Source organism: Euprymna scolopes, chromosome 26 (assembly GCF_053919585.1).
Source record: "Euprymna scolopes isolate OS-2025 chromosome 26, ASM5391958v1, whole genome shotgun sequence".
Lineage (NCBI taxonomy): Eukaryota > Metazoa > Mollusca > Cephalopoda > Sepiida > Sepiolidae > Euprymna > Euprymna scolopes.
Genome location: NC_136507.1, coordinates 35221 through 60127, shown reverse-complemented (window position 1 = coordinate 60127; position 24907 = coordinate 35221). Strand labels below are relative to the sequence as shown.

The 24907-nt window shown below is 37.7% G+C and overlaps 1 protein-coding gene across 1 annotated transcript in view; it reads left to right on the top strand.

The window, feature by feature from the left end:
• Positions 1-16309, top strand: part of LOC145247882 (uncharacterized) — a 125868-nt gene extending 109559 nt beyond the window's left edge. Inside the window, exons 2-4 of the mRNA XM_080109493.1 lie at positions 10962-11015; positions 12282-12405; positions 16173-16309. Of these exons, the coding sequence (XP_079965619.1) occupies positions 10962-11015; positions 12282-12405; positions 16173-16282 (288 nt within the window). The 3' untranslated portion in view covers positions 16283-16309. The remainder of the gene's footprint in view (positions 1-10961; positions 11016-12281; positions 12406-16172) is intronic.
• Positions 16310-24907: the final 8598 nt, after the last annotated feature.

Here is a 24907-nt window from a genome sequence, read left to right as displayed (position 1 = left end):
GTTAATATCTTGTGCCGGGCACTACCAGAGAACCTTGCTGGCTTCAATTCTGCCAAAGTATTTTTTTCCTTTGATAAAACTGAGGATAAGAGAAATGAATCCAAAATATTAATTGAACCCGAGGTTGATTTCGTTACAACGATGGTGACAAATTCAATGACACAATTCATGTGTCAGCTAGAAACAACAAAAAGATTGTTTTTGCTTTGAACTAAAAACTGCCTTTGTTGGTGTCACAAAATATATTTGTGACAAGATCAAAGCAAAGATAAATAATTTCTTTGGAGTTAAAATTTCACACGCGCATTTGTCGGCTTCAAAGAATGTTTTTTTCGAATCAAATATTTAATGATTTGGTGTGACTCTGATAAAACCATTTGAACCCAAAATGACCTTCCTAGTGTTTTCATTCTCAAGCCGAATCGCAGTTTTGAAATTTAGATCAAGAGATTTTTTTTGCCACCCGACAATTTTCAATAACATATTTTGTCGATGTTAACAGAATAATAAATGGTCCATTTCCTTTGATAATGACAAGTGTCACATCTAAGGGCAGAATTCACGAAGCATTTTTTTTTTCTGGACGCAGTTTTCTTACTTACGCGGTTATCACGTATTACGCAGTTTCCGAATTATCCAATGAGAGAAAACTGGTTATTTTCCATCGGGCGTTTTTGATTGATCGGGGAGGAGTTAGAATTATTCTTGGATTGTGGGAGGTGGCCAATTTTTGGTCATCAGTCAAATTATCCAATGAGAGAGAATCAGACGATTTGGTTATTGAGCATTCTGATTGGTCGGGAAGGAATTGGTAATTGTCGCCCCCACCCAGTGCTCTACTATATAAAGACCAAGAAAGTCAGAGCAATTCAGATTTAGAACAGAAGTCAAAGCAAAACAGCAAGTCCGAGAGTTAAGCCACCTCACCTCTCCTCTCTCTCTCTCCCCCCTTGCCTATTGCCCGATAACTAAAAAGGGTTAAGTTAATAGACTTGTGAATTCCAGCAAGTGGAAGCCCCACTTAGAAGTTTAAATGCTTGCTTACAAATTCATACTCCAAACTGTACATATGTTTGTACATATTGCTTTTATGGTTTTCTTTTAATACATTCTATATAACCCAATCTCCGGAGTCTTTGTTATTCAAAATTCTTTGATGTGCTGATGTTTTCATTATTTTTTTACTTGTGAAACTGCTTCCGTCAACGAGCACCCGGTATCTCCGAAGACGAAATCTCTAGACGATCACAGAAGATCCGGCCTTGTGGACATTGCAGCAAAGACGATTCCACCAACGCACTGAAGAAGGGCTTACTGGGTGACGCGACATACTGGCGCGGTTTCATAGTTGTAGTCGGACACCCCACTCATTCAACAACTGCCGAACTTGGTGGCTACAAAAAGCAGCATCTTTGTCCGTCAATGTCTCTTCCGGCACACCTCGCTCAGAAAAGATAGATGAAAGTTGGCAGACAACATTCGCTGAGTCCTGCCTGGTCATTTGCTGCCACACCGCAAAACGAGTGGGTCCACAGTCGATAAGGGTTAGAAAGGGCTTACCACTGTAATGGGTAATATCCATCGCTACTCGTTGCCACACATGCTCAACCTCCAGTCGCCCCTTCTGCCATTGCTCAGGTGCAGGATCGATAGACTGGCATGCCTCACAGTGCTTGATGATCTGCCTGACATCCGCCCTTGTCACAGCCGGATCCACACGCCTCGCAAAATACAGATTTCTTTTGATACCTGGATGTCCACTCTGCACATGAATTTTTTGTATTTGGCATGAGCTAATCGCGCCAACTGCGCAAGATCGAGCAGCGAACTCCACGCCTGTCTTCACAGCTTCATACCATTTGTGAGGCACACGAGTTAGTTGGTCTGCATGATTACAGTGTGATGCCACGAGCGTTACACTCACCGACAGGTCATACTCCAATACCAGACTCTTCAGGGTGTTTAGCCTCCGCCGGATTAACATCTCACTGGCTGCCTTAGTGCGGACTCTCGTTCATCCCGAAAGAGTGTCGGACACCCAGTGGTAGACGCAGAGAGAATCCGTGTACAAGTGCAACTTCTTTGACTGCCATTGCAGTTCCTTCACAACAGCATCCAGTTCTGCCAGGTTGATGTGTTGAGCATCATTCACGGGTCGCAGCCAGCATGCGTCTTCAATTACGTTTCCACGTTGCTCCAATAACACTCCCAATGCCAAAGAACTAGCGTCAACCCACACATTCACAGTGTCCCCATCGACACACCATTCTCCACGGGCAGGGTCCTCCTTGTTAACTCTCTCTAGGGTTTCTGTCGTCATCAGAGTTAGAAGAGCATCATCAGATACATCATCCCAACCTGTAGTTACTAAACTTGCCCTGCGTTTGATGACGCCCACAGCTGCTCGGAGCCAGCCACAAGCTGGTAAGTGACCAATAAGTTTCCCACAGAAGGAAAAAATAGTCCGCCGCATAATAACATCAGGGATGTTTGGAATCTCACTGCCACGCCTCCATCGTAAGGTACCGTCTTTCCCGCAAACGTCCAATCCTAATACCCGTGCTCCAACCCGAATTGAGCTAACTTTTCTCTGACGTGCGAGGCAGATTGTATATCTTCATTGACGTACACATCGTCAATATAGGCCGATGTTGCGTCCTCAGTGGTCTTTTCCTGGGACAACACTGCATTTACAATGGTCTTCATGATTTGCGGTGCCACATTCAGCCCAAAGCCAAGTCGAGTAAGGCAGTATCTCTGACCCCAGAACCACACTGTCTGGAATGGCCACAATGTCTCATCCACTCGCACCTGCAAATAAGCCTTCCACAAGTCTACTATAGACACATTGGAGCCCTTCTGGCGCCATTCTCTCAGCTTGCTGGCGCACACGTCAGTATCGGCAGTGTATGTCTCAATGTATCTATTGAGTTCACGATAGTCCAGCACCGGACAAACTTTTGATTTGTTATGCTGGACTACCGCCATTAAGGGAATTTGCTGTTGGGGTAGGGATCATCCATCCATCCTGGATCCATGCCTCAAGTTCCTTCTTGTATTCATTACAGGCCTTGTCGGGTATTGAGTACTCTGCAATGCTATTCTTGAGTTCGGTTGGCGCCCTTCCTTCTGTCCACTTCCACGATGCAGTCCATGCTTTTTGGTGAGGGTTGTAGTCCACCTTAAAATCAGGCTGATCAATGTGAACTGCAGCACACACTAGGGTTTCCAAAAAGCGCACAGTCCCATCTCTTCTGATAACAACTCCCCCCAGTGCCTTAATAGCATCATATCCCAACAGTACATCAAATCCCAGCAAATCCCCTCGCATCACCAGCACATCAGCGGCCACACCAGAGTCTGTGTGGACTTTGACAGTTCCCGCTCCACAGCAAGCTTGTGTATTGCCACCTATTGTGGTTACTTTGATGTTCTGCTTTGTCCAGTTTTGACACAACTTGGCACTCATGATGGTGTGTGAGCACCCGGAATCGAGAAGAGCTGAACAAGACACTTGGTCCACGTAAACATTTATTCTTGGTTGTGCCTCAATTAAATCTTGTCCGGGGAACAGGGCGGCGCTGACGTCCCGCCTCCTGATGCATTTCCCGCACAATTTTGGGATAAATGTCCATAACTACCACATTGGAAACAGCGCGGGTGCCCCCGCCCCTTGTTAGTACAACTTCTTGTGAAATGGCCTCGCTGGCCGCAGCAGAAACATCTCGCATTGGTCGTGGGTCTCAAACTGAGACTCTTTTCAGCATTAGTCTTGGCTGCCTGCGCCATCATTACAACCGGTTCCCTCAGGTCCTCCTCATCTCTGATAATGGCTCGAGCGCGTTCTAACAAATGTTCCATGGGCGTTACAGATATGCTGGTGGAAGCCCTCAACAGTTGCTTAACATGGGTGGGAAGGCCGGCCACAAACGCATACGCCAGTGTTTGCTCTGACACTCCATTGCCAAATAGAACTGCAAGTTTCTTTAGCTCCGCCAAGAAGACGTCCAGTTTCTCCTGGCATGAGCTCCCTAGAGGCAAATGTTTCGTAGGCCATGCAGGGATCCATGGCAAATGCCTTGTATAAAGCATTTTTTATATAGGTAACATCAGCCTTCTCCACGGCACTAATGTGCAGATATACACTTAGGGAGCCTCCAGCCAATCTCGGGGGAATCACGGTATGTACCCCCTTTACTTCACAGAGGTTGCAGGTCAGCTCAACCCTTTCAACCCAGTCAACAACAGAAGTGGATCCGTCGAATTCGGGTATCAGTTTTAAATCAAACTTTGCCCCAGCCATAGTTGTCCAGGAAAAGAGACAAAACGAAATAGCTTATGACCTTCACCAAGGTGCGCGACTTGACACAAAAAAAACAAAAAAACAGCTTCTTAATCAACTGCTAACACACGTCACTGTAACGTCCAATGACAACAACAACAACCTTCTCACTCGACCTGCCTTTTATACCACTCTCTCAATCCCTCCTCTTGCACATGCGCCCGGAGATTCCTGACAACCTCGAGACTTCCGCTTCTAAAAACCCAAGTTTTGTTGTCGCGCATGCCCACACAAGGCACAAACACATGGGCGTTTCTTTTGTTGGTAAGTACTACAGGAATGTGTTCCATTTTAACAAACTGAGCCACAGCAACGATGGCCGGATACAGCTAATACATATATAGATAAATAGATAGATCGACAGATAAATAACTAACAAATACTATCTTGCATTCGACCTAACAAAAATTACGTAAATTGATAGAGTAGTTGTATTTTTAACTAAAACATCAAGTTTTATGAATAAGCGAAAAAGCTCTTTTGTAGCCATTTTAATAAAAAAACAGGCATATAAATCTCCAATAATTCAAATATGCAAAATCAGCATTGTAATGCTACCGATTTCATATTTATCACTTTAAATAGTTGAAAAATTTTCATAAAATAAAATGATGCTTATTCAGATTGGCACTTATGATGACAAACAAAAATGACGAAAAACTTGTGCAGATTTTGTATTTCAAAAAACTTGTGCAGATTTTGTATTTGGAAAGACTTGTGTAGATTTTATATTTCAAAAAATTTGTGTAGATTTTATATTTGCAAAAACTTGTGTAGGTTTTATATTTCAAAAAATTTGTGTAGATTTTATATTTGCAAAAAAATTGTGCAGATTTTGTATTTGGAAAGACTTGTGCAGATTTTGTATTTCAAAAAGCACAAAAATTGATAGTTTTTTTATTTATTTATTTTTTTTTAAACAAAAATGCCTGGCTATGAGCTTTCTTAGGTTGAATAGCTAAGATGTCCGACTGATATTGATGTCAAGTGGTAATTTAAAATTGCAGATATACAAACGAAATGCGTTTTAATAGTTTGATTAAAAAAAAAAAAAGATATAAATAAAAATAAAAAAATACCAACTTCATGGTAATCAGGTATTTTTGTGTTGTTGCATTTATTTGGGTAATATGCGATTTGATTTCAAAATTCCACTTTTAAATAAATAGTTCATCCAGATAATGCCAATATGGTTTAATATTTTTGTTCACCTCTCCGAACCTGTCAGACCAACTGCTTAAAATAACATCCCTCAGTTTGCATAATGTTGGATCCTCATTTTTTGCTTGGCATAATTAAGCTAGGTTTTGGGTTGAAAATTAAACAAAATCCACTATTGGATCCAAATCGATGGCTTCATTAGCTTATTAGGTAACCTTCAGAATCCATCCACCTTTTCCAGGGTGATATACAAGCGTCATATCCTTGCAAACATAACAGCATGCGTTGGAGCTGAGAGGAGGGGGCTGCAACAAGATTTTTAAAGTTTATCATATATGTTCGGAAACGTTTATACCCAAAAACAACTGCAAGGAGCCTCAGCTGAATGTTAGTCAGTCTCTGTTAAAGTCTCTATAGTCTTTTATTTCTTGGAGAAATGATGCATCGACTTGGATGACAGTTTGTTTTTGCAGTTTTATCTTAAATTTTTATCTATCTCAATGTGAGATTTGACAGGTTCAATGGATTGAGTAACATTTCTATTTCTTTCACCTTGCTGGGGTCAGGGTGCATTCGATTTTTATCATAGATTGCACAAAACTGAATCTGCTTTTCATTGACTGAACATTTTTCACTGTTGAAACAATCTGTTCATGTGTATTTTTCATTAAATTGTGAAGGTGCTCGTATTTTTTTCCAAAAACAATAACCTCATCAATCAACAAACACATCCTAAGAACTCACCAGACCAAAAGGCATGCACTGGAAGCAGAATCTTTCACAAGGAGTTGAATGTAATCAACAATTGTGAATCTGCATCGAATTTGATGAACCAGTACCTATTTTTGGTATCCAATTTGAAAAAATATTTGCCACAAGAGAGCTTATGTAAAAGTTCCATCTGTAGGTATTTTGTAACTGCATCTCATGATAGCCTTGTTTAAATCTTTTGGATTTAAACTCAGGTGGAGTTTTGTTACGTTTACACACACACACACAAAATAAGCTGCTGACCCATTCTGTAAGCTTGGTTACTCTGCGTATGATGCCTTGTTTCACTACATTCTCCAATTCAATCCTTGGATGTGTGGGACATTTTCTAGGTTCATGTATAACAGGGCAGTTTTCTGGCTTCAGGGCAATAATATTCACTCTGAAAGTTACCTGTACTGTTAAGTCTGCTGATTTTATCGGAACTGATTTTTACCAATATTAAGGTTTGATAGAAGGTAGTCCTATAATAACAAAAACGTAAGCTGCAGCTGAGATTGAACTTGCTACACGAGTTTGTAGTGTAATTCAAATCTTGTCCATAGCTGAATACTTGATGCTTTGCCAGGGCTAACAAGAGTATTTTTTATTGTGATGCTGTCACTAGATGGGTTGCCTACCACAGCTTAAGACAGGCCTATCTACCCTCAAGAGAAGGATAGATCGCGTCAGTTTCCCAACCTAGCATTGGTCTCCCGATTTATCGGAGACGGACCTATGTTTTCAGTTGCATCGGTCCATTAGTCTGGACGATTGTCAGATAACCGTCCATTATTTTTTTCTGAAATTTTGCCACAAATTTTATTTCATTTTATTTTAGATGTGCAAAATTTTTGCGAAAATTCCCGTTGCATGCCCAGGGGCTAAAAAGATCAAAAATGGCACTTTTTGCCCCATAGCGAATCATCCGTTAGATTTTCCTGAAACTTGGCCAAAATGTGGAGGCCATTGTTAATATAAATTCAGTGTGAGTGACCCTGGCAAAATTCTGGTTTGCATCTCTGGGACGTTTAGGGCTAAAAAAAGACATGCCTTTTTGGAGCTCTTTTTTCATATTACTCACTCTTGATGTGTATGTCTATATAGTCCTTTTCCATGGTGCTGAATTCAAATATACATGTCTTAAGGCATGAAATTGTACTGTTTGTCAATTTTCATTGGGATTCGGCATTCCCAGGAGTTCAAAAGGGGTCACAAATGCCCCAAAATTGCAAAAAATGACACTTTTCACCCCATAACTTTTGCCCCATCCATTAGATTTTTCTGAAACTCTGCGAAAATGTGAAGGGAACGTTGGCCTTTCACACTTCTTGCATTCATCATTTCTTCATTATTTTTTTTTTTGTGGCGTCATCTCACATGCAGCACCAGAGGGGGCCACACATGCACGACTTGTTTTACCGCAGAGTACATGCAGCGCCTTGCCTTACCAAATGGTCACCCATCTGGTACTGGCCAGGTGCAATGTTGCTTAACTTCAGTGATCTGGTGTGAATCGGTGTGTCAATGTGATTGTGCCAGATGATAGTTTGTCCTTCTGTTGTCAAAACAAAGAACTTAAGTGTCTTTTATTGTTCTATTGTCTAAACAATGTATTTTTATTGATCCGCGTTGCATAATATTAGAACCATTATATGCTGTTAAAACGATTCGTCCTTTATTGCACTGGGAATGGTTGTCCTGCTGGATTCATCAGGTATGAGAACAGCTTCCAAAATGAAAGCCATCTCCTGTGCCCACTTTAGCTTTCAGAAAGTGGGTGCCTGAGTGAAAAGTTTGATTAGAAGGTTTATGAAGATCTGTCCAATTGTTACTTTGTTTCTAGATAGCATCAAATATTTATTTGAACTTTTCAAATATCCCTTCATTGTCAGAGTGCACACAGTTGCTGTGCTTTTGGTGTTTGTGTGGGTTCCTTTGTACTTGTCGGCATCTTGATTTACTTTTGGTTTCCTTCCATGTTGTAGGTGTCTGCAGGTGTCATACTTTCTCATTTTTGTTGGTGCAGACTTTGGCCCAATAATTTTTCTTCTACAAGCTGAACATATGGTACCCATGCTGGACATTTTTCGTTTACAATGCTTGTATTTAACTACATCTATTGTCTTTTCTCTGCATCTAGTTCAGCTAGTTGTCTCATATGGTCTAAGGAAGCTTCATATGTCCTGCCACAGTTTATAGCATCATGTAATATCAAGTATTTACCCTTTGCTAGAAGCTGTTTTTGAAGTTTCAGATGCTTTGTTCCAGATATGACCTGCTTTATCTTCATTTCCTGGGTATCTTGAAATTTGCATTTCATTGCCTGTAATTTGTATCTGACTAGAAAGTCATAAAAATTCTGATTCTCTTTATTTGCACATTTTATCTGCATCAATACAATGTGTAAATTTGTGGTTATAATCTTCCATTAAATTTTCACCAAATAGGAGTATTTCTGTTTCATTTTCCAGTGCCTGTGTTGTATCTTTTAAGGCTTTCTTCCAAAAGTAACAGAATGTGGTCAATCTGCATCTCTACTGGGATATTTTTAAATAAATATAGTATATAATAGAAATAAAGGTTATAATGCTGCTTAAAAATTCTGAATGCTTGTTATGGACATCCAACAGTTGTATCATTTGTAGCCATTGTTCAAGTATATAATTGAGATAATTTTTTTTCTTTTAATTTGATAGGGCATACACACAATTCATTTTTCCTTTGTGTATCTCTATATATTTATGTAAATCTTATATATACATTTGGTGACATCTTAGACTTTTTTTTTCTATTTAATCCCACCACTACCACCATGAAATATTTTTATTTTGGGAAAGAATGCTGAATGCATGATATAGGAGTATCTGTTATAATGGCAACCTGTCTTTCTTTATATTTTTGAATAATTTTTGGAATTCTCTAATGGTGGCATATTGTAGTGTCCAAATGTAAATTTTTCTTTATCTATCCCTCAGTAATTTCTTTGAAAATTGAAACTGAAAATAATCATTTGTAATTGTTAAACTGTAGGTCCGTGGCTTCACCTGTGACATTAGATTTTTTCCCCTGCCTCAATGTCTCCTATTTAAAACTTATATACCCTGTAGATCCTAATATGTATGAATTGCGAATGCACGTTGCGGCTAAATTTATTTACAGCGACTTTTACACGATTCTTGCTATTTCGGCCAGTCTCGTGTTGATTTGGCTTCTTCATATAAATGCGAAACTGATGTGAAACTAAGTGAAGTGGGTGTTTGATCAATGTTGGTTTCACCGTCATATCAGACAATTGCTTTCATTTGGACACACTCCCTTAATAAAAGGAGCTGGTTTTTACCCAACACGTTTGTGGAAACAAAACCAGGCAAAGTTGAGTAAAAAACAAAAGCCCAAAAGAATTATCCTGCAGTTCAGTGCGAAGATATTAAATTTGCCGCGCGCTTTTCATTCCCTGTGGCGTGATGTTTGACCTCATTAAACACACACCTGCCACACGCGTTTTTAATTTTTTTTCTCACTTCTTTGCCATCGTAGCATGGCAGGTAAGTCATAAGTCATCAGTCTATTAACCTCAAGAGTTCGGGTTCGAGCCTACCTACCTACCTACCTACCAAAACTTTTTTTCTTTTACACCTCCAAACACCGGGTACCCCACCCCCCACCTCCCATCGGGTTCCAGCCTACTTCCCTCCCAAAACTTTTTCGCTATTTGTTTTTGAGCCTACCTTCCTACCAAAACAATTTTTTCTTTTTTGATCTAACCCTCCCCCGCCCCCAACACACACACCTCCAAACACTCGGGCAACGCTAGGTACCCCCACTAGTCTATAATATAAATCTCTCACCTGTCTGTTTAAATTTGTTTGTATGTCTGCCTAAAAATTTAGACAGAGGCGACGGATTTTAACAAGATTGATATCATTTTGAACCTCGACTCTTCAGATGACAAATATCCAAAAATTGGCTAAAAACATTAATTCCTTCACCCTCAACTGCACATTTTCCTACAAGGAGTCACTTATTTTGCCAATATTTTCGGAAGTCATCCCCCCTTTTTGATTGACTAGCCTTAATTTAAACCTTCTCCACTTCCGGTTTGGCGATGGATGCAAAGGCGTTGCATTTGTTTTCTTTTTTTTTTTCACCTTTTCCTCCTTTGCGATACGGGTTCGAGCCTGCCTGCCTACTAACACTTTTTTTTTTTTTTTTTTTTGCTCAGCACACCTCCAAACACCCAAGCAACACCAGGCACCCAGGCTAGTTTTAAACTAATTTCCATTCTAAATTCTAAAATGATTCTTTTGTTTTTACTGTCAAGTTTTCAAGATGTTTACACGTTATTAACTTAAAAATGACACCAATTTTAATCTATTTTAAATTGTAAAAATCGATTGGAGTGATTTGTTTAATTTTTCTTGTTTGGTTTGTACTGTCATTTTTTTTTTTTTTTTTTTTTTTTTTTTTCACTAAAAATGAACAATTTATGACTGAATATTTTCATTTTTATTTACTTATTTTTACATTCACTTTATACAAAACGGGAGGAAGGTGAAAATGTATTATGGAAGTTTTTTTTCTTAATGCAGAAAAAATAGTTGCAAGAGTTTTGCATCTATCAGCTTGCTTTATTTTAATGTAAATTAAATTATAAAAATGTAACATTGAATGGTCTTAAAATATTTTTTTTCTATTTTTTTTATAGAAAACTTATGATGAAGTCTTTGTAGCTACCGAAGCTGTGGAAATAATAATTGATGTAAGTCTCCCCACCTCCCCCATAATGCAGGAGTTCTAGTTATCGGTTAATCAAGCATATGTAACATGTTTAAGCTATATAATTATAAAACTCAAATGATCTTGTAACGATGTATGTAACCCACTTTCCGGTTTACGACATCTGGTTGCGCATGAAATATTAACGTTATTATTTCGAAATTGTTTAACATGGGTAGAGTGGGGTTTAAAATAACTTAAATGTAATACAGAAATGAATGATGTAAAAAAAAAAAAAAGCAGACAGTATTAATAATTGTTTATTTGGATAATTTAAACGCGAAAAAAACAAAGAACAATTGGGACGCTAAAATATTAACGTTATTATTTCGAAATTATTATTTAACATGGGAAGAGTGGGGTTTAAAATAACTTAAACGTAATACAGAAATGAACGCTGTAAAAAAAAAAAAAAAAAAAAAAAAAAAAAAAAAGCACATATATCAAAATTTGAATTAACTATAGGTATTATGGTATCTGTTCAGTGTACATTTACCTATAAGTATGGCCAATCACTTATAATTCAGTAACTGTAAATTTGTTTTTTCAAAAATAATCAATTATAATAAACAGAACGACTCATAGAAATCTATCTATATTCTCTTTTTCATTTTAATATACTTTCATAGAACTGTTATGTAAAAAAAAAAAACAAAAAAAAAAAAACAACTATTTTCTTTACGTCACAAGTGTCACACTCTACATGAATTCCATAGCTAATATAACATACTGACCCAACGGGTCACAGGTAGTCTAGTATGTTATATATGGTAAACTTTTTTTTTTTTAATGCAAACTCTACCCATGTGAAATTCTGTGGTATGAAACCATGGGTATGCTCTAATCATATCCCTGTGTCTTTTGTATTCATTTGCTTTTGCATTCCTTTATTTCTTGCATATTTAACAGAAAGCTCTTTTGTTTAATGTTATATACGGTAAACAATTTTAACTAACAGTAAGATGCCTATGCACTCAAGTCTTTTCCTCCTCATAACCACTTATGTGACTCCTGTGTTTATGCCATTGTGCAAACATTGACTTTTAGTAAACTTATTTTCTATCACATCAATGTCTGTCAAGTTAAACCTGTCCACCCATTCTTGCACCTTTCACTCAAACTTTGAATTTTTTAAAATCTTTTACATTTGGCACAGCCAAATGTAAAAGATTTTTAAAAATTCAAAATTAACAATTTTATGCTTATAGACTTGACTTGATTAAAATTATTTCTATTTTTTTTAAATTAGATAATCGACCTAGTTATTGGACCTGGGGGTGAGTATATTAAAGAGCTCTCCCAGAGATGGTCAGACAAAATCATCAACATGTCTTTCCAACGCCTAAGAAAATGGAGGAACCTAAGATACCAAGGTAATAAAATTTTTTTTTTTTTTTTTTTTTAAAGAGAGGGGAGGGGTAGATGCTTTAAACTGGGCATTTACTTTTACTTTCAATCTAAAAAATGTTACTTCCCTTGGACTGACAAGGGAGTGATCACTGTTGGATGTAGTAGTTTGGACCTTGAGGACTAAAACACATACAGCTCCCAACAAGAGATTATCATTGCACATCCAGTATTATAATCTCACTTGTAAGTTGTTGAATAAAATTATTAAACATTCTTTGTCCTCGTATCATTTTTACATAGTTATTTTCAGACAACATGCATTTTTAAACTCATAACTGGCGATGAGGACTTTTTCTTTTGATTTACATGTGGGAATGAACATGTTTCACGAAAAGAAAAATTAAAATCTACTACAGGACCGTTTAAACTTCATTTCATAAAAATTTTCCTTTTTCAAAAAATAAACATTCTTACTGGACTTTTAGTAAACTTATTTTCTATCACATTAATATCAATGTCAAGTTAAACCTATGTCCACCTTCCATTCAGACATTCTTCACTTTCATTATCGATCTTGGAAACAAAGCTCATGACAGCTACAGAATTACTTGCATAAGTGATCACAGAATTCTATTATGACCCAATGGCTAAATCTGTATATGGCTTCCATGCTTTGAGGGCATCTTTTGGGTGAAATTTAAGGAGCAAACTAATGACTACAAAATCACATTTTTGCTACATAAGCTTGGATCATTGGAACATGACCAGTATACAAATTATATACTTCCTAAACACCCACATGACTACAACTTCAAGACTGTGCAGATGCTGAGGCAGATATTTGCTGAGCAAATTTCGTTATTTAATGTGCTTCAATTGTTTTAGCATAACAAAATGTGAGTCAACTGATTTCTCAACTTATGTAGCCATTGTAAACAGAATGTGAGCTGTTCAAAATAACTGCCATCACACACTCAATTCAAGTGTTTAATTTTTGTGTCGTTTGAGATCTGTGGGGGATGCAGATATTTGTACATAGATTTTGTTAAAAATAGAGCCGAATCCAGATGCAACTTTACAATTTGCAGTGAAATGTCAGTGTCTCATTAATCGAAAGTGTGATTGTGCAACAGTCAACAGCTTCTGTAGTGAACACTTTTCAAAAATGTCATCCCACCCCATGAACATTAACACTTACCAAACCCCCAACCGCTTGCTGGAACTATGGCAGCTGGCATTTTGCATGGAATTATGCGTTTGAAATGCACCAGTCACAACTGCAATCCATAAAAAACATCACACTTGTATCACAATCATTATGGGAAACCATAGTCCAGTGTGCTTTCAGGGACTGTCCACAGCGTGGTTTAATTACCAGTTACTATTAAAATAAGACTAAATGGCATTGGGTATCATATATAGCAAATTTGAGCTATGATTTACTTGGACGATTTTATTGAGCTGCTGGGTCTTGACATTCCACTCAGATTGTAAAGTGGTGTCCCAATTTTCTCCAGTTTTAGTAACTTGGGATGCTGCACTCTGGCTATGCTGTCCCTTAAATCATCTTAACCCGTGTTTTACCCAAATGCCCAGTGCCATATGCTGCATTTGCACTAGTGGATCAGGAACTTGAGGAAATGAAAGTCATCATGCTATGGACATGTTCACGGTGGGCAGCACCCATGGTAGTAAAGAAAGCTGATGGATTGGTTGTGCTGATTTTTTTATTATTTTTTTTTAACTGGTCCCAACATGGCACTAGAGGATCATCAATATCCATTGCCGATCCTACATAATCTTTACACCATAGTGGCACTTGCTTCGAACAATTAGACCTTACAGAAACTTATCTGCAAGTCGAACTGGTAGTAACATCTAGAGAACTACTTACCATCAACACACAATTCACTCATTTACCTTTTTAGAATAAAAACTGAACCTGCAATATTTCAGATCCTGGGCACAATGCACATGGAAGATGCAACTGCATTATTGTCAGGCAATCCAACCAGGAGTTAACAGAATCGGCAGTCCTAATCTGTATCCAGGACTTTGGTTTCCAACTCCAGCCTGAAAAATGCCATTTTATTTACTTTCCATAAAATATTTGGGATTTATCTTTAATCAAGATTATTTAGATCCTGCTAATGTGGCAACTGTTCAACACATGCCAACCCCATCAGACAGCAGTTAACATGCATTTCTGTTACTTGTGAGTTACTACGGGAATTTTTTGTCACTTCACCAAATGGTCTTGGCCTGCAGATTGTCAAAAACCATTTGATAAAATCAAATCGATCATCAAATCTTCTCCCACACTTTGTTGAAAATAAAATAATTGTGGCAACAGATGCATCAAATCATGAGCAGTGATTTCTTGTATATTCATAGATGGAAATGAGAAGGGTATCATGCATGCAGCCAGATCCCTGATGAATGCAATTCTAGTCAAGTAGAAAAAGAATCACTGACACTGATTTTTGCTGTAAGGAAATACAAGATGTTGTTTGGGTGTCACTTTACACTTATGACAGGCTTCAAGCCATTACTTTCAATATTCTGCTCAAAGAAAGGTATTCAGCCGATTGCAACAATGGACAATCCTTCTACTTCAGCATACAGAACAACTGAATTCGGTCATGCTTTATCACTACTCATCAGAACACAATCGGTTCTAGATAATGATACTGTCATCGCTGCCATCAGTTTTGAGAACAATTTTCAACACTTACATAAAGATTGTATCCGGATGATTCCAGTAACAAGGATTGACATAAAACCAAAAGCTCCAATGAGCCGAAAAGTGTGCAGGTTTCTTCATTCATGGCTTCCTAACCTAATGGTTGTCTCCACATGGTTGTCTGATTATGTTGCTCCCACTAAGCTCAGACAAGCAGTTCTTAAAAAAAACTGCAATCGAGCATTAGCCAAATGAAATGTGGTTTATTATCCTTCACACTAAATTTTTCTTTCGTTAAGAATAAAATTAGTTTTTTTAATTGGCAATCATTGCATATGAGTTTTGTTAATTTTACAAAAGTAATAGTTAAGGACCAGCTATTGGTCTAGTAAGAGGAGGCTAACAATGTGTTTTGTAAGAAAGAGCTGTAGGAAAAGAACAGATTAGCTTAACCACTTGACTGATAAGTCTGCCTTGTATTTTGCCAAGGCAGGAGCATTCTTCATGGCACCTCTGCAGATGTGGAAACAGTATTCTATCTTTGAACCTTTCTGCTCTTGTCAGTTGAATGAGACCAAAATACTATGATTTAAATTGCACTTAGTTATTGTAAGAAAATGCTTCAGAAATTTTTTTTTAAAAGTGAAAATAAGTACCGAAATAATTATACAAGTAAACATGATTTACATTTAGATCGTTTTCTGAAAAATTGAATTAAAGAAACTGCCATTGTTTTTAAGCCAAATGTATTGGTTGCAAGTGTAATTGAATCTGCATTTATACATGTCAAATTGACAAATTTGTTGAGTGTAATATTAGAAGACAGCAAAATTTACTGCATTTTCATAGTCACCAAGAAAGATAAACAAATCCTGGGAATAGGAAATAACCAATTGCTAGTGATTGTTGATTTAATATTTTGAATATTTTACATGATTGTATCTTGAATTAATTGCCAAGCATCTTCTAGTTATAAAGATATGGCAGCCATGATACTGTCCATAGATGCTATGGAATATGCAATGCAGTTTTCTTTCAATGTACATTATCTAGAAATCATTGAAAAAAAAAGAAAAATTGGAAAAACCTTTCTAATGTCTTTTGAAGGTGTCTGCACAATATCTCAAAGAATCCCCCATCAGTATGTCGCCACTAGTTTCTCTGGTGACCCAGCATCAAAAGGTAAGTCTAATGAAATTTTAAAAACTTACATTTGAAGTTTGAAAAAATTAAAATAGTGAAAAACTATTTTCTTTAATGTACAGCTACAGCCGAGTGATAATCTACCCTGGATGATTCTTACTGTTTAATTGGCTAACATCTATCAGAGAAAGCAAAACACCCTTATATGCAATGACTGAAATAATAAATACCTAACTGGTGATGAAATCAGTCTTTTTCACCAGATTATCCATACAAGCATATTAATTATTGGACTCTCATGTGAACTACAAAAAGTGGCTTGCATTTGGAAGGAAAACCCCATTTCGTAGCCCATGAGATAGAGGATGATTTGTGCTGAGCAGTATTACTTCTGTTGTATGGTGGTGATAACTTCTATGGTAGACATGTTGCTGGTTGATGAAACTTTCACAAACTTGCATTACATACACATTTCGATTCTCTAGAAAACTGATTATAAAAAAATTAGTTTCACAGACTGAAAGCAAAAGATATGACGTTTACTATGAATTAAGGCAACTACTGCCATGTGCAATTTAATATCAAACATTAAATCTTCAATTATCATGAATTGCCAATTGAATATGGTTTGATAAGACTTAACCCAAACTTCCTACAAAAACTACAGTTCACTTGCAGTTAGTGACATCCCAGTCCCAACAACTGATTGAACAGTCCTCCCACTCTGACATTAATCGTCTGTGCTGATGAAGCCACAAGTACAAGTCTAACCACAAAGAAACTGAACTAAACAACACCGTCATAACTGGGAGTACCTGACCACATTGATGGTCAGGTGCTCCCAGTGTATACAATCACCATTGCAATACTTGCACAAAGTAGGATCACGTTGCCTCTGTCTGCTATTCTCAAACTATGCATAGCCAACTACCAACCCCTTAGATAGAACAATCAAATGTTAGATGTTAACTTCACTTTTGCTTTTTAATTACAAATATTCAGTTAAAATTAGCTTTCTGTATAAAAACCACGTTCAAAGTTTTTTCTTTTGTGTGTAATAACATTTTTAATATTATTACCTTTGATCGAAGTAATAAAATTTAAAAAAATATGCAGTTAACAAGTATTAGCTAAATTATGTATTTGGGAGGAGACAGTTTTCTTTAGTCTTAAATCTCGCTACCTTGATTGTGTGAGAGAACTAAACCAAAGAATAATTTTGGTTTGATTCTCTAATCTTTTGGTTTGGTTCTCTATCATAATCAGGGTAGGGAGAACGCCTAACAATATGCAGAAATTAGTCTTATTAAATAAAAAATCAGATTTTTCTAAATTATAAATTTTTTCTTTGTAATTCAGAAAAACAATTCACTAAAAACTGAAACTCTTCCCAACTCATAATTTGTTCATTAGATGATCTTGTAGATAGAAATATAAACCTGCCATACACATGTTTTGTGTTACATTCTTCAGTAACTGTATTACCTGTTGGATGATTTTGAACTCTGGATCAAAGTATTATAAACCCTAACTTGCTTCCATTAGGCTGTCATGATGATTATGCTTTGAAATGAAAAGCATGCATGTGTAAACATATTTTTCTTGATAAATTTCAAGTTTACAAAAGGTTTTCTCATTTTGTCGCCCATCCAAACTCAGAACAAACCATAATTGTTAAAATCAGAATTGTTCTTTTCATTTTATTTATCCTTTTCTACATCTATTCGTTTGTTTGCACAGTCAATTGGCATTAACATTTACATTTACAACCTTTCAGTGTCTTTAAAATGTAAAACAAACTGATAAAGCTGTACCTATGTTTTGGTGTGCATGATTGAATACAAAAGAATGATTTAACTAAAAGAATATTTATAAAATATTTTGGTGTTAGTGAGGATTACTGTATGGATTTTTGAACAACTTCTACATTCTATTAAAGTTTTGTTCAAATTTTGTAGAAGTATGAAAATACTTTAAAAAGAAAAATGCTAATTATGAAAATTTTAATTTTATATTTTATTTATAATAAAAAAAAAAATAAAAAAAACTTAAAATCCTTAATCCCTCCCCAATCCTACCTAAAATATAATGGAACTTTTTTGATAAACCCCATTTGCTAGGTCCGGATTTTAAAACCGGAAGTCCTAAAAAAAATTGGGACGAATCTAATTTCTTTTAGAGGTTCCCAACTGGGAATTAAAATTCCCCCACAACAGGGATTCATCCACAGAAAGCATGAGTCTGCAAAAATAAAATGGTAAAATATCCCTTGAATTAGACAAATGCAACACATCTTTTCATGTCGGTCACCTTTTTAAAATGAAACTATGCATGTGATGCATGATTTATAAAAAAACAAAAAAAACACGCACACATTCAAAGGTAACTTAAAATGCAACAGTGGAAGTATTTAAACTATCCAAATTCAAATGCACCCTCCCCAAAAGGAGCAAAACATAATGAATATTCATTACTTTTTTTTATTTTTTAAATTGTAATTGCTTTAACGTTAAGTGATGCTATCAGTAATTTTACAGCTCTTATAACAAGTAATGAATAATTGTTTTTAACTCCAGTTATAAGAATTTAAGAATTATTTTTAGTCTCAATGTAACTTTTTTTTTTTTTTTTTTTTTTTTTACCCTAGATAAGCTTTTTCAGGTGCTTTACATATTAGCAGAAGAGCCTCGAGTCTTACAATTGATAAAGCCAATCACCAGAAGTCTCTTGACTCCTACACAAAGGATCATCTGTTGCATTCATCACATTGGGGAAGAACCGTCATTTGTAACAGAACAAGTAGAACAGAAATAAAGTCCCCTCCCCCACCCCACTCTCTTCAAATTCAATCTCTGCAAAACTACAGAAGAAACTTCATAATTACTAAGGGATGTCACTTGAGGCGTTCCACTCAAATGTCGCCCCAATGACCCCTGATTCACCCTATGCTGAATTTTTATGTGCTCTACCTCTACTTTATTCTACTAACCAGTACATTACTGTTTACATGCGTGATCCAAGACAAAATCCAGTACTACAAAATAATCGGTTCAAATCAAGAGTTAAAATGCAACTTTTCACTTTCAGAACAACTAAATACAAAACCTGACAATATACAAAAGAATGACATTCGATACCATGGTCTTAGAATTAATGTTTTCATTGTGGCAAACTGGTCAATGACATCAAAATCTGTCTTGTAAGTTCATTTTCAATGGACAGTACAGCCAGATCCAACAGTCTTGATTGGCTCATGGTATTTTTTTATAAGTTTCATTTTGGAGAAACTTTTATACAATGCCACAGAAACATATTGTCAGAATCTTAGAGTCAACATAAGATATGGCAGTGACTCGACAAAGTCCTACCTGATGGGGAACTGCAGTACATTCTAGTGCTTGACTTCCAAGTTAGTTTGATGGTTTGTAGGCGTCGCTTTAAACATGGAATTTCTAAAGTTTTTTTTTTTTTCTTTTCTTTTTTCAGACTACTCATATAACAGTGAGCTTGACAACAGACAATTGTATTTATCATTAGCACAAATATGATCTAACAGAGCAACATATAATATTGGCAAAATGTCATTCATTACCTTTCCTCTAGTATCCAACTCAATATGGAAACTATCCAGACACTAACATTGCTCTCTTAGTCTCCTGCTGTAATGACAATCCATCTCTTGGCTCTTTTCCTCGCATTCTTCTTTTTCTTTTGATTCTATTCTATGTAAGAATATAAAATTCTCCACATTTGGCAAGTGCTTGCTGAACAGCACTATCAACATTAGTACACTGTTCTTCCAAAATAATCTTGAACCCTTAATTCGGTAGCAACCATATCCAGAGTAATACCTGGTGTTTGTATTTACTTCTGGACTAAGTTGACTTCTTGTAAAACGTCACCCCCAGAAAAACAGGAAATAAATGAAAGAGTTGCATATAGCTGGCAATATTGTGCACAGCACCTTGTCTCATTTTCTTCAACACCACATAGGGCTTCCACAAGCTGGTTAAACTTTTGTATCACTGGCTTCACATCATTATCATATACACTGTAGTGAGTTGTAGACAGTGGCTTCACTGTTAGACTATATTCGACTAGCACATCTCTGCGATGGTCGACAAAGACTTTCAAAAAAGCATTACATGAGATGGATTGTTAGCAAACAAGTTTTCCATAAAGGTTCCGAGAATGATTGGAACAATGTATAAAAATGGCCCTTGAATCAATGTTTTTGATTTGTTGCACATCGCCATGGATTCCAGACATGCTTGCCACATTATCATACCCTTGATTGTGATAATTGAATATCCAGTCCTTTATTTTCTAGTTTCTTAAGGATATCACTAGTTAATTTAGCTGTTTTTGCTTTCAGATGAAAAAATCCAAGGAAGTAGTACTACACTTCAACTATACCCCTAATATGTATATATTGAATTGCTGTTGACATTTGATCTACATGCAAAATGTCCCATATGCTATCAAAAAGTATGCCAAAGTATCTTGCACTTATGTCAAAAGCAAGTTTTTCATTCATGTATTTTACCAAGAGAGAAATGAACTGTAAAACATTATCTTGGTTAATGATGTAAACTTAGATATCTTCAAAAGCACGCTTCTGTCATCTGTATACAAACATGAAATAATTCTCATTAGTGTTAAGACATGGAAGGGGGTGGCAGTCGGCCATTCAATACTGGCCTGCTTTACTCAGTCAGGACCCATAGACCCATACATCATGAGCCTGGCAGAACTTAGAAGAGGAAATACCTCAATTGTAAGGAGAGACAGTATTGAACTAATGAAAGATTCTCGGATATAGGAACATATTTGTAAAGGATTGGAGTGTTAAATTCCTACTTCAATTCAATTTTCTTTGCGTCCTTAATATGATTTTTGGCAAGATGATTTTCCATTAATGACCCAAAATAAAACCACCTGAGCATTAGTAACAAGATACAGTAACTCAATGACAACTGGAATCTTTTATCTTAAAATATTTGGAAGTATCTTACAGGCCAAGAATATAGCTAAAAATCCGAGTGGGTAGGGATTTTTTTTCTTGAGGTGCCCCCTTGGCCTTTGCAAAAGTTAAAACATTTATTCCCCTGTTTAGCATACAGAGAAAAGCCATAGGCCTCCTGTGAGACATCACAAGAATTCAATAGGAAACTTCACCTCATTCAATCGACTTTACTCTCCTAATAATTTCTAATCAGCATGGAGTTTCCTCATAAAATTTTTAATTCTAAGGCAGCTTCATTTTCCATAGATTACTGATAAAAAAAATCCCCCCCCCATAGTAACGGGAAGACATAAAGACAAAGGATCATATATCTTGTGAAGTTGTGCTAAAATACTATGCTTAGCTTCAACATCAGGATTGACCACTGTGAGCACAAGTCCTTTTGAATCTTGCTGAGGGAAATAAGTTTATTCCAGCACTTTTTCTGACATTGGAAGGGGAAAGGAAGCACTCCCATCCTCAATCATTTCCTCCTGAAAACTCTCATTATTGGAGTTACAAGATTGCAATTCAAATCCAGCTTCTTTCAAACTGAATGAGATGCAAGCAATTCTAAATCACTATTAGTCTCGACCACGTAAAAATTATTCAGGATTCAATACTGGGGTTCGGGAAGGAGTGAGTCATTTGCTTGACAACAGCATGTTTCTGCCCTCTTTTACAATTGACCACACCTGGCCTCTCGCCATGAATGTCACACCACACAATCTGAATGTTAGCAACATGAAATACTTTTCAAGAAATGTTCACGACTCTTTTCTTTTTGTGTCGTCCAGGGAATTTTTCCCAGCTTTTATATCCTCTTATCTAGAAAAAAAAAAGGAAGACAGGAAAAAAAATTAGCTTCTCCCATCATGTCCTGACTTCCCAAGATGCCCTTTGTGTATATAAATGAGCTAGCCATCCTTTCCTTCTTTCTCAAAGAGGGATGCAGATACGCTCGGTACGTTTTTTTTTTGTTTTTTTTTTTCTAACCATATACCCCCCCCCCCGGATCTTTGAGATCAATAAGACACTTCATAATCCTTCATCCAAGCAGGCTTCCTCCTCCTCTCACATTGAGGCCTCTGCGGGACAACTTCTTGAGCATTGACGTTTTCAGGTTCACTACAGACATTCTCGTCCAGTTGTAAAGAACCACAATGTGGGGCTAAGTCTAATTGCGGCGCATCGTTAGCTTCTTGGTGGATCTCGACTTGCTCCTCTTCACTGCCATCACTGCGCAGCGGCAGGGTTACACGACGCAGGTCTAGGATATGCCGGGGAATGCCATTCACCATCACGTTGTTCTTTGACTGCGTTCCCGTTTCGAAGCGAGTGGTACATTTTGCATTGGGGGCTTCACCCACACCTCCTCACCCACTTTAATAGTAGCTTCTTTACCCTCAATTTGACGGGTGCCGCCACTTATATGCGAAGATGGCTCTAATGGCACAGTTGTCTCATCTTGTCTGGTTTTCGGTGAGATGTATCAAAACACTGCCTCCATGGGTGAAATGTTGCTTTTTCCGCAGCAGTCTTGATGGTGCGATGATTCTTCTCCAACTATCCCATTGCCACTCGGCTGATACACTGCCCTAAAAAATTGCCTTACTCCCCACTTATCACACACCTCTTTAAAGGCTTCTGATCGGAAAGCGGGGCTATTGTCTATTAACAGCTCCTCGACCAGCCCTCTCTCCAAAAATATTTCTTCGATGACCCCTCCGATCGCCCATGCAGCTTCTGCCCTGATCTCTCTCCATATGGCAAACTTCCCCGGTCCAGTTGACCATCGACAGATACAGCTTATGGCGATAATGGGTCACATCAATGGCGAATTGCTTCCAGTACTTCGCAATGTGTAACTCTCCTGCTTCGTGTCTGGACAGTCCGGGGTCTATCAATTGGCACTCTTGACAATGCTCCACTACCTCCCTGACCTCCTTCTTGGTAGTTTCTGGGTAAACCTCTCTTGCCAGAAATAAACCAATCGACCAAAGTGGTGCATTTCATGTAACTTTAACTTCCTTCCCTGAACAGCATACTGAGGAAACCTCCTTTCCCTCTTGCAGCCAGGCCTTTACCCGTGTCATCGAATCTGCCTTGTTATTTTCTAATGGGACCAGCACTACAGATACCCTCAACTGGAATTCTGCTATCAAGTCTAAGAGTGCTCCGAGCCTGCGCTTGATCTGCATTTCTGCAGCACTTCTGGTTCTAACTCTCTTATCGCCAGTCACTGCCAACCTGATCCATGAAACTCAATTGTTTTCAATCCCCACTTCAGGGCCAGATTGATTCCTTTCATAGAGGCCTCCAGTTCGGCTACGTTGATATGGGAATGGTCGTTTTTCTTTCTTAGCCATGCCACATCTTCCACAGTTACGCCTCCCATCTCTAATACGACACCCAATGCCAGGCTGCTGGGATTGCACCAAATCCTCCCCTGTGTCTCCGCCGCTGATGTACCATTCCCTCTTTACTGGGTCTTCTTTCGTCACTCTCGCGATGACTTTTTGTAGCATGTTCGTGCCCTCCTGCGTCACACGGCCCTCGCAGCCATCAGTGCCCGTTTGTTGTTTAATAAAGCTGCATGCTATCCTGAGCCAGCCGGCGATTGGATAGTGTCCCACTAGTCTCCCGCAGACCGAGAAGAGTTCTTGTCTCGTCAAGTTGGTTCCAATTTCGGGTATTGCATTCCCTCGGCTAAAGACAAGGCTTCCTTGGCCCTCTCAGCATAGTTTCAACCCCAGCGCCGCTCCTCCATCCAGTGACTCTGCCGGTTTTGCAGTCAATTCATACCTCACGACATGGCCTCTCCCTTTCTCCGCTGTCACTTCTGCTTCCTCCACGAGAATGTCGTCAATGTACAAACTAGTGGCCATGTCCACTCTACAGTCTTTACTCAGCACCGTCTTAAGCACTGCAGTCATAATTTTGGGGGCTGATCTCAACCCAAAGCCTAATCTCGTCAGGCAATACATCGTCGCCTTGTATTGGACCAATTGATGTTGCCAGAGTTTTTCATCTACATGGATCTGGAGATAAGCCGACTTCAGGTCAACGATCTTAGTGGCCCGCTCCATCCTCCTCCATTTCCTCATAACCTCTCCACATACATCAATCCCCTTTCTTTTATTTTACTTTTGTTAGTTTGAAGAGATCAAGGTGCTCCTTCCTGGGGCTAACACTTGATTCTATTACAGTTTAAATTTATATCCGAGGGCTCTTTTAAGAATAGAAACTGTTCCCTTTATGGCTGCTATCTGTATTTCCTTACAGCTTGGTTTTTCAGGGATTGCTTCTAAGTATTTTTAAGGTTCTTTTTTATTAGGTCAGTTGCTTCTGTCACAACTGATATAATGTTTATTTCTTTCAGAGACCATGTTGCTTTTAGATCATTTTTTAGGTCCTGATATTTTATCTTTTCCCGTTCTGCTCTATTAAGGCCAAAGTCGATAATGAGTGCAGTCCTTTCGAGCTTGTTCCATATTATATCTGGCTTGATGGCCTTGTCTTTTATGTATCTGCCTGCCTGTATGTCTTTGTCATAGAACACTGTAATTTTTCCATTTGATGTTATCGGTGGTGGTTCATGTTCCCAGATGTTCGGCGACCTATCTAGTTGCATCTCTCCACAGATCTTCCAATGTAAGTATCTACATACTTTGTTGTGGCAAGCAGTGTAATG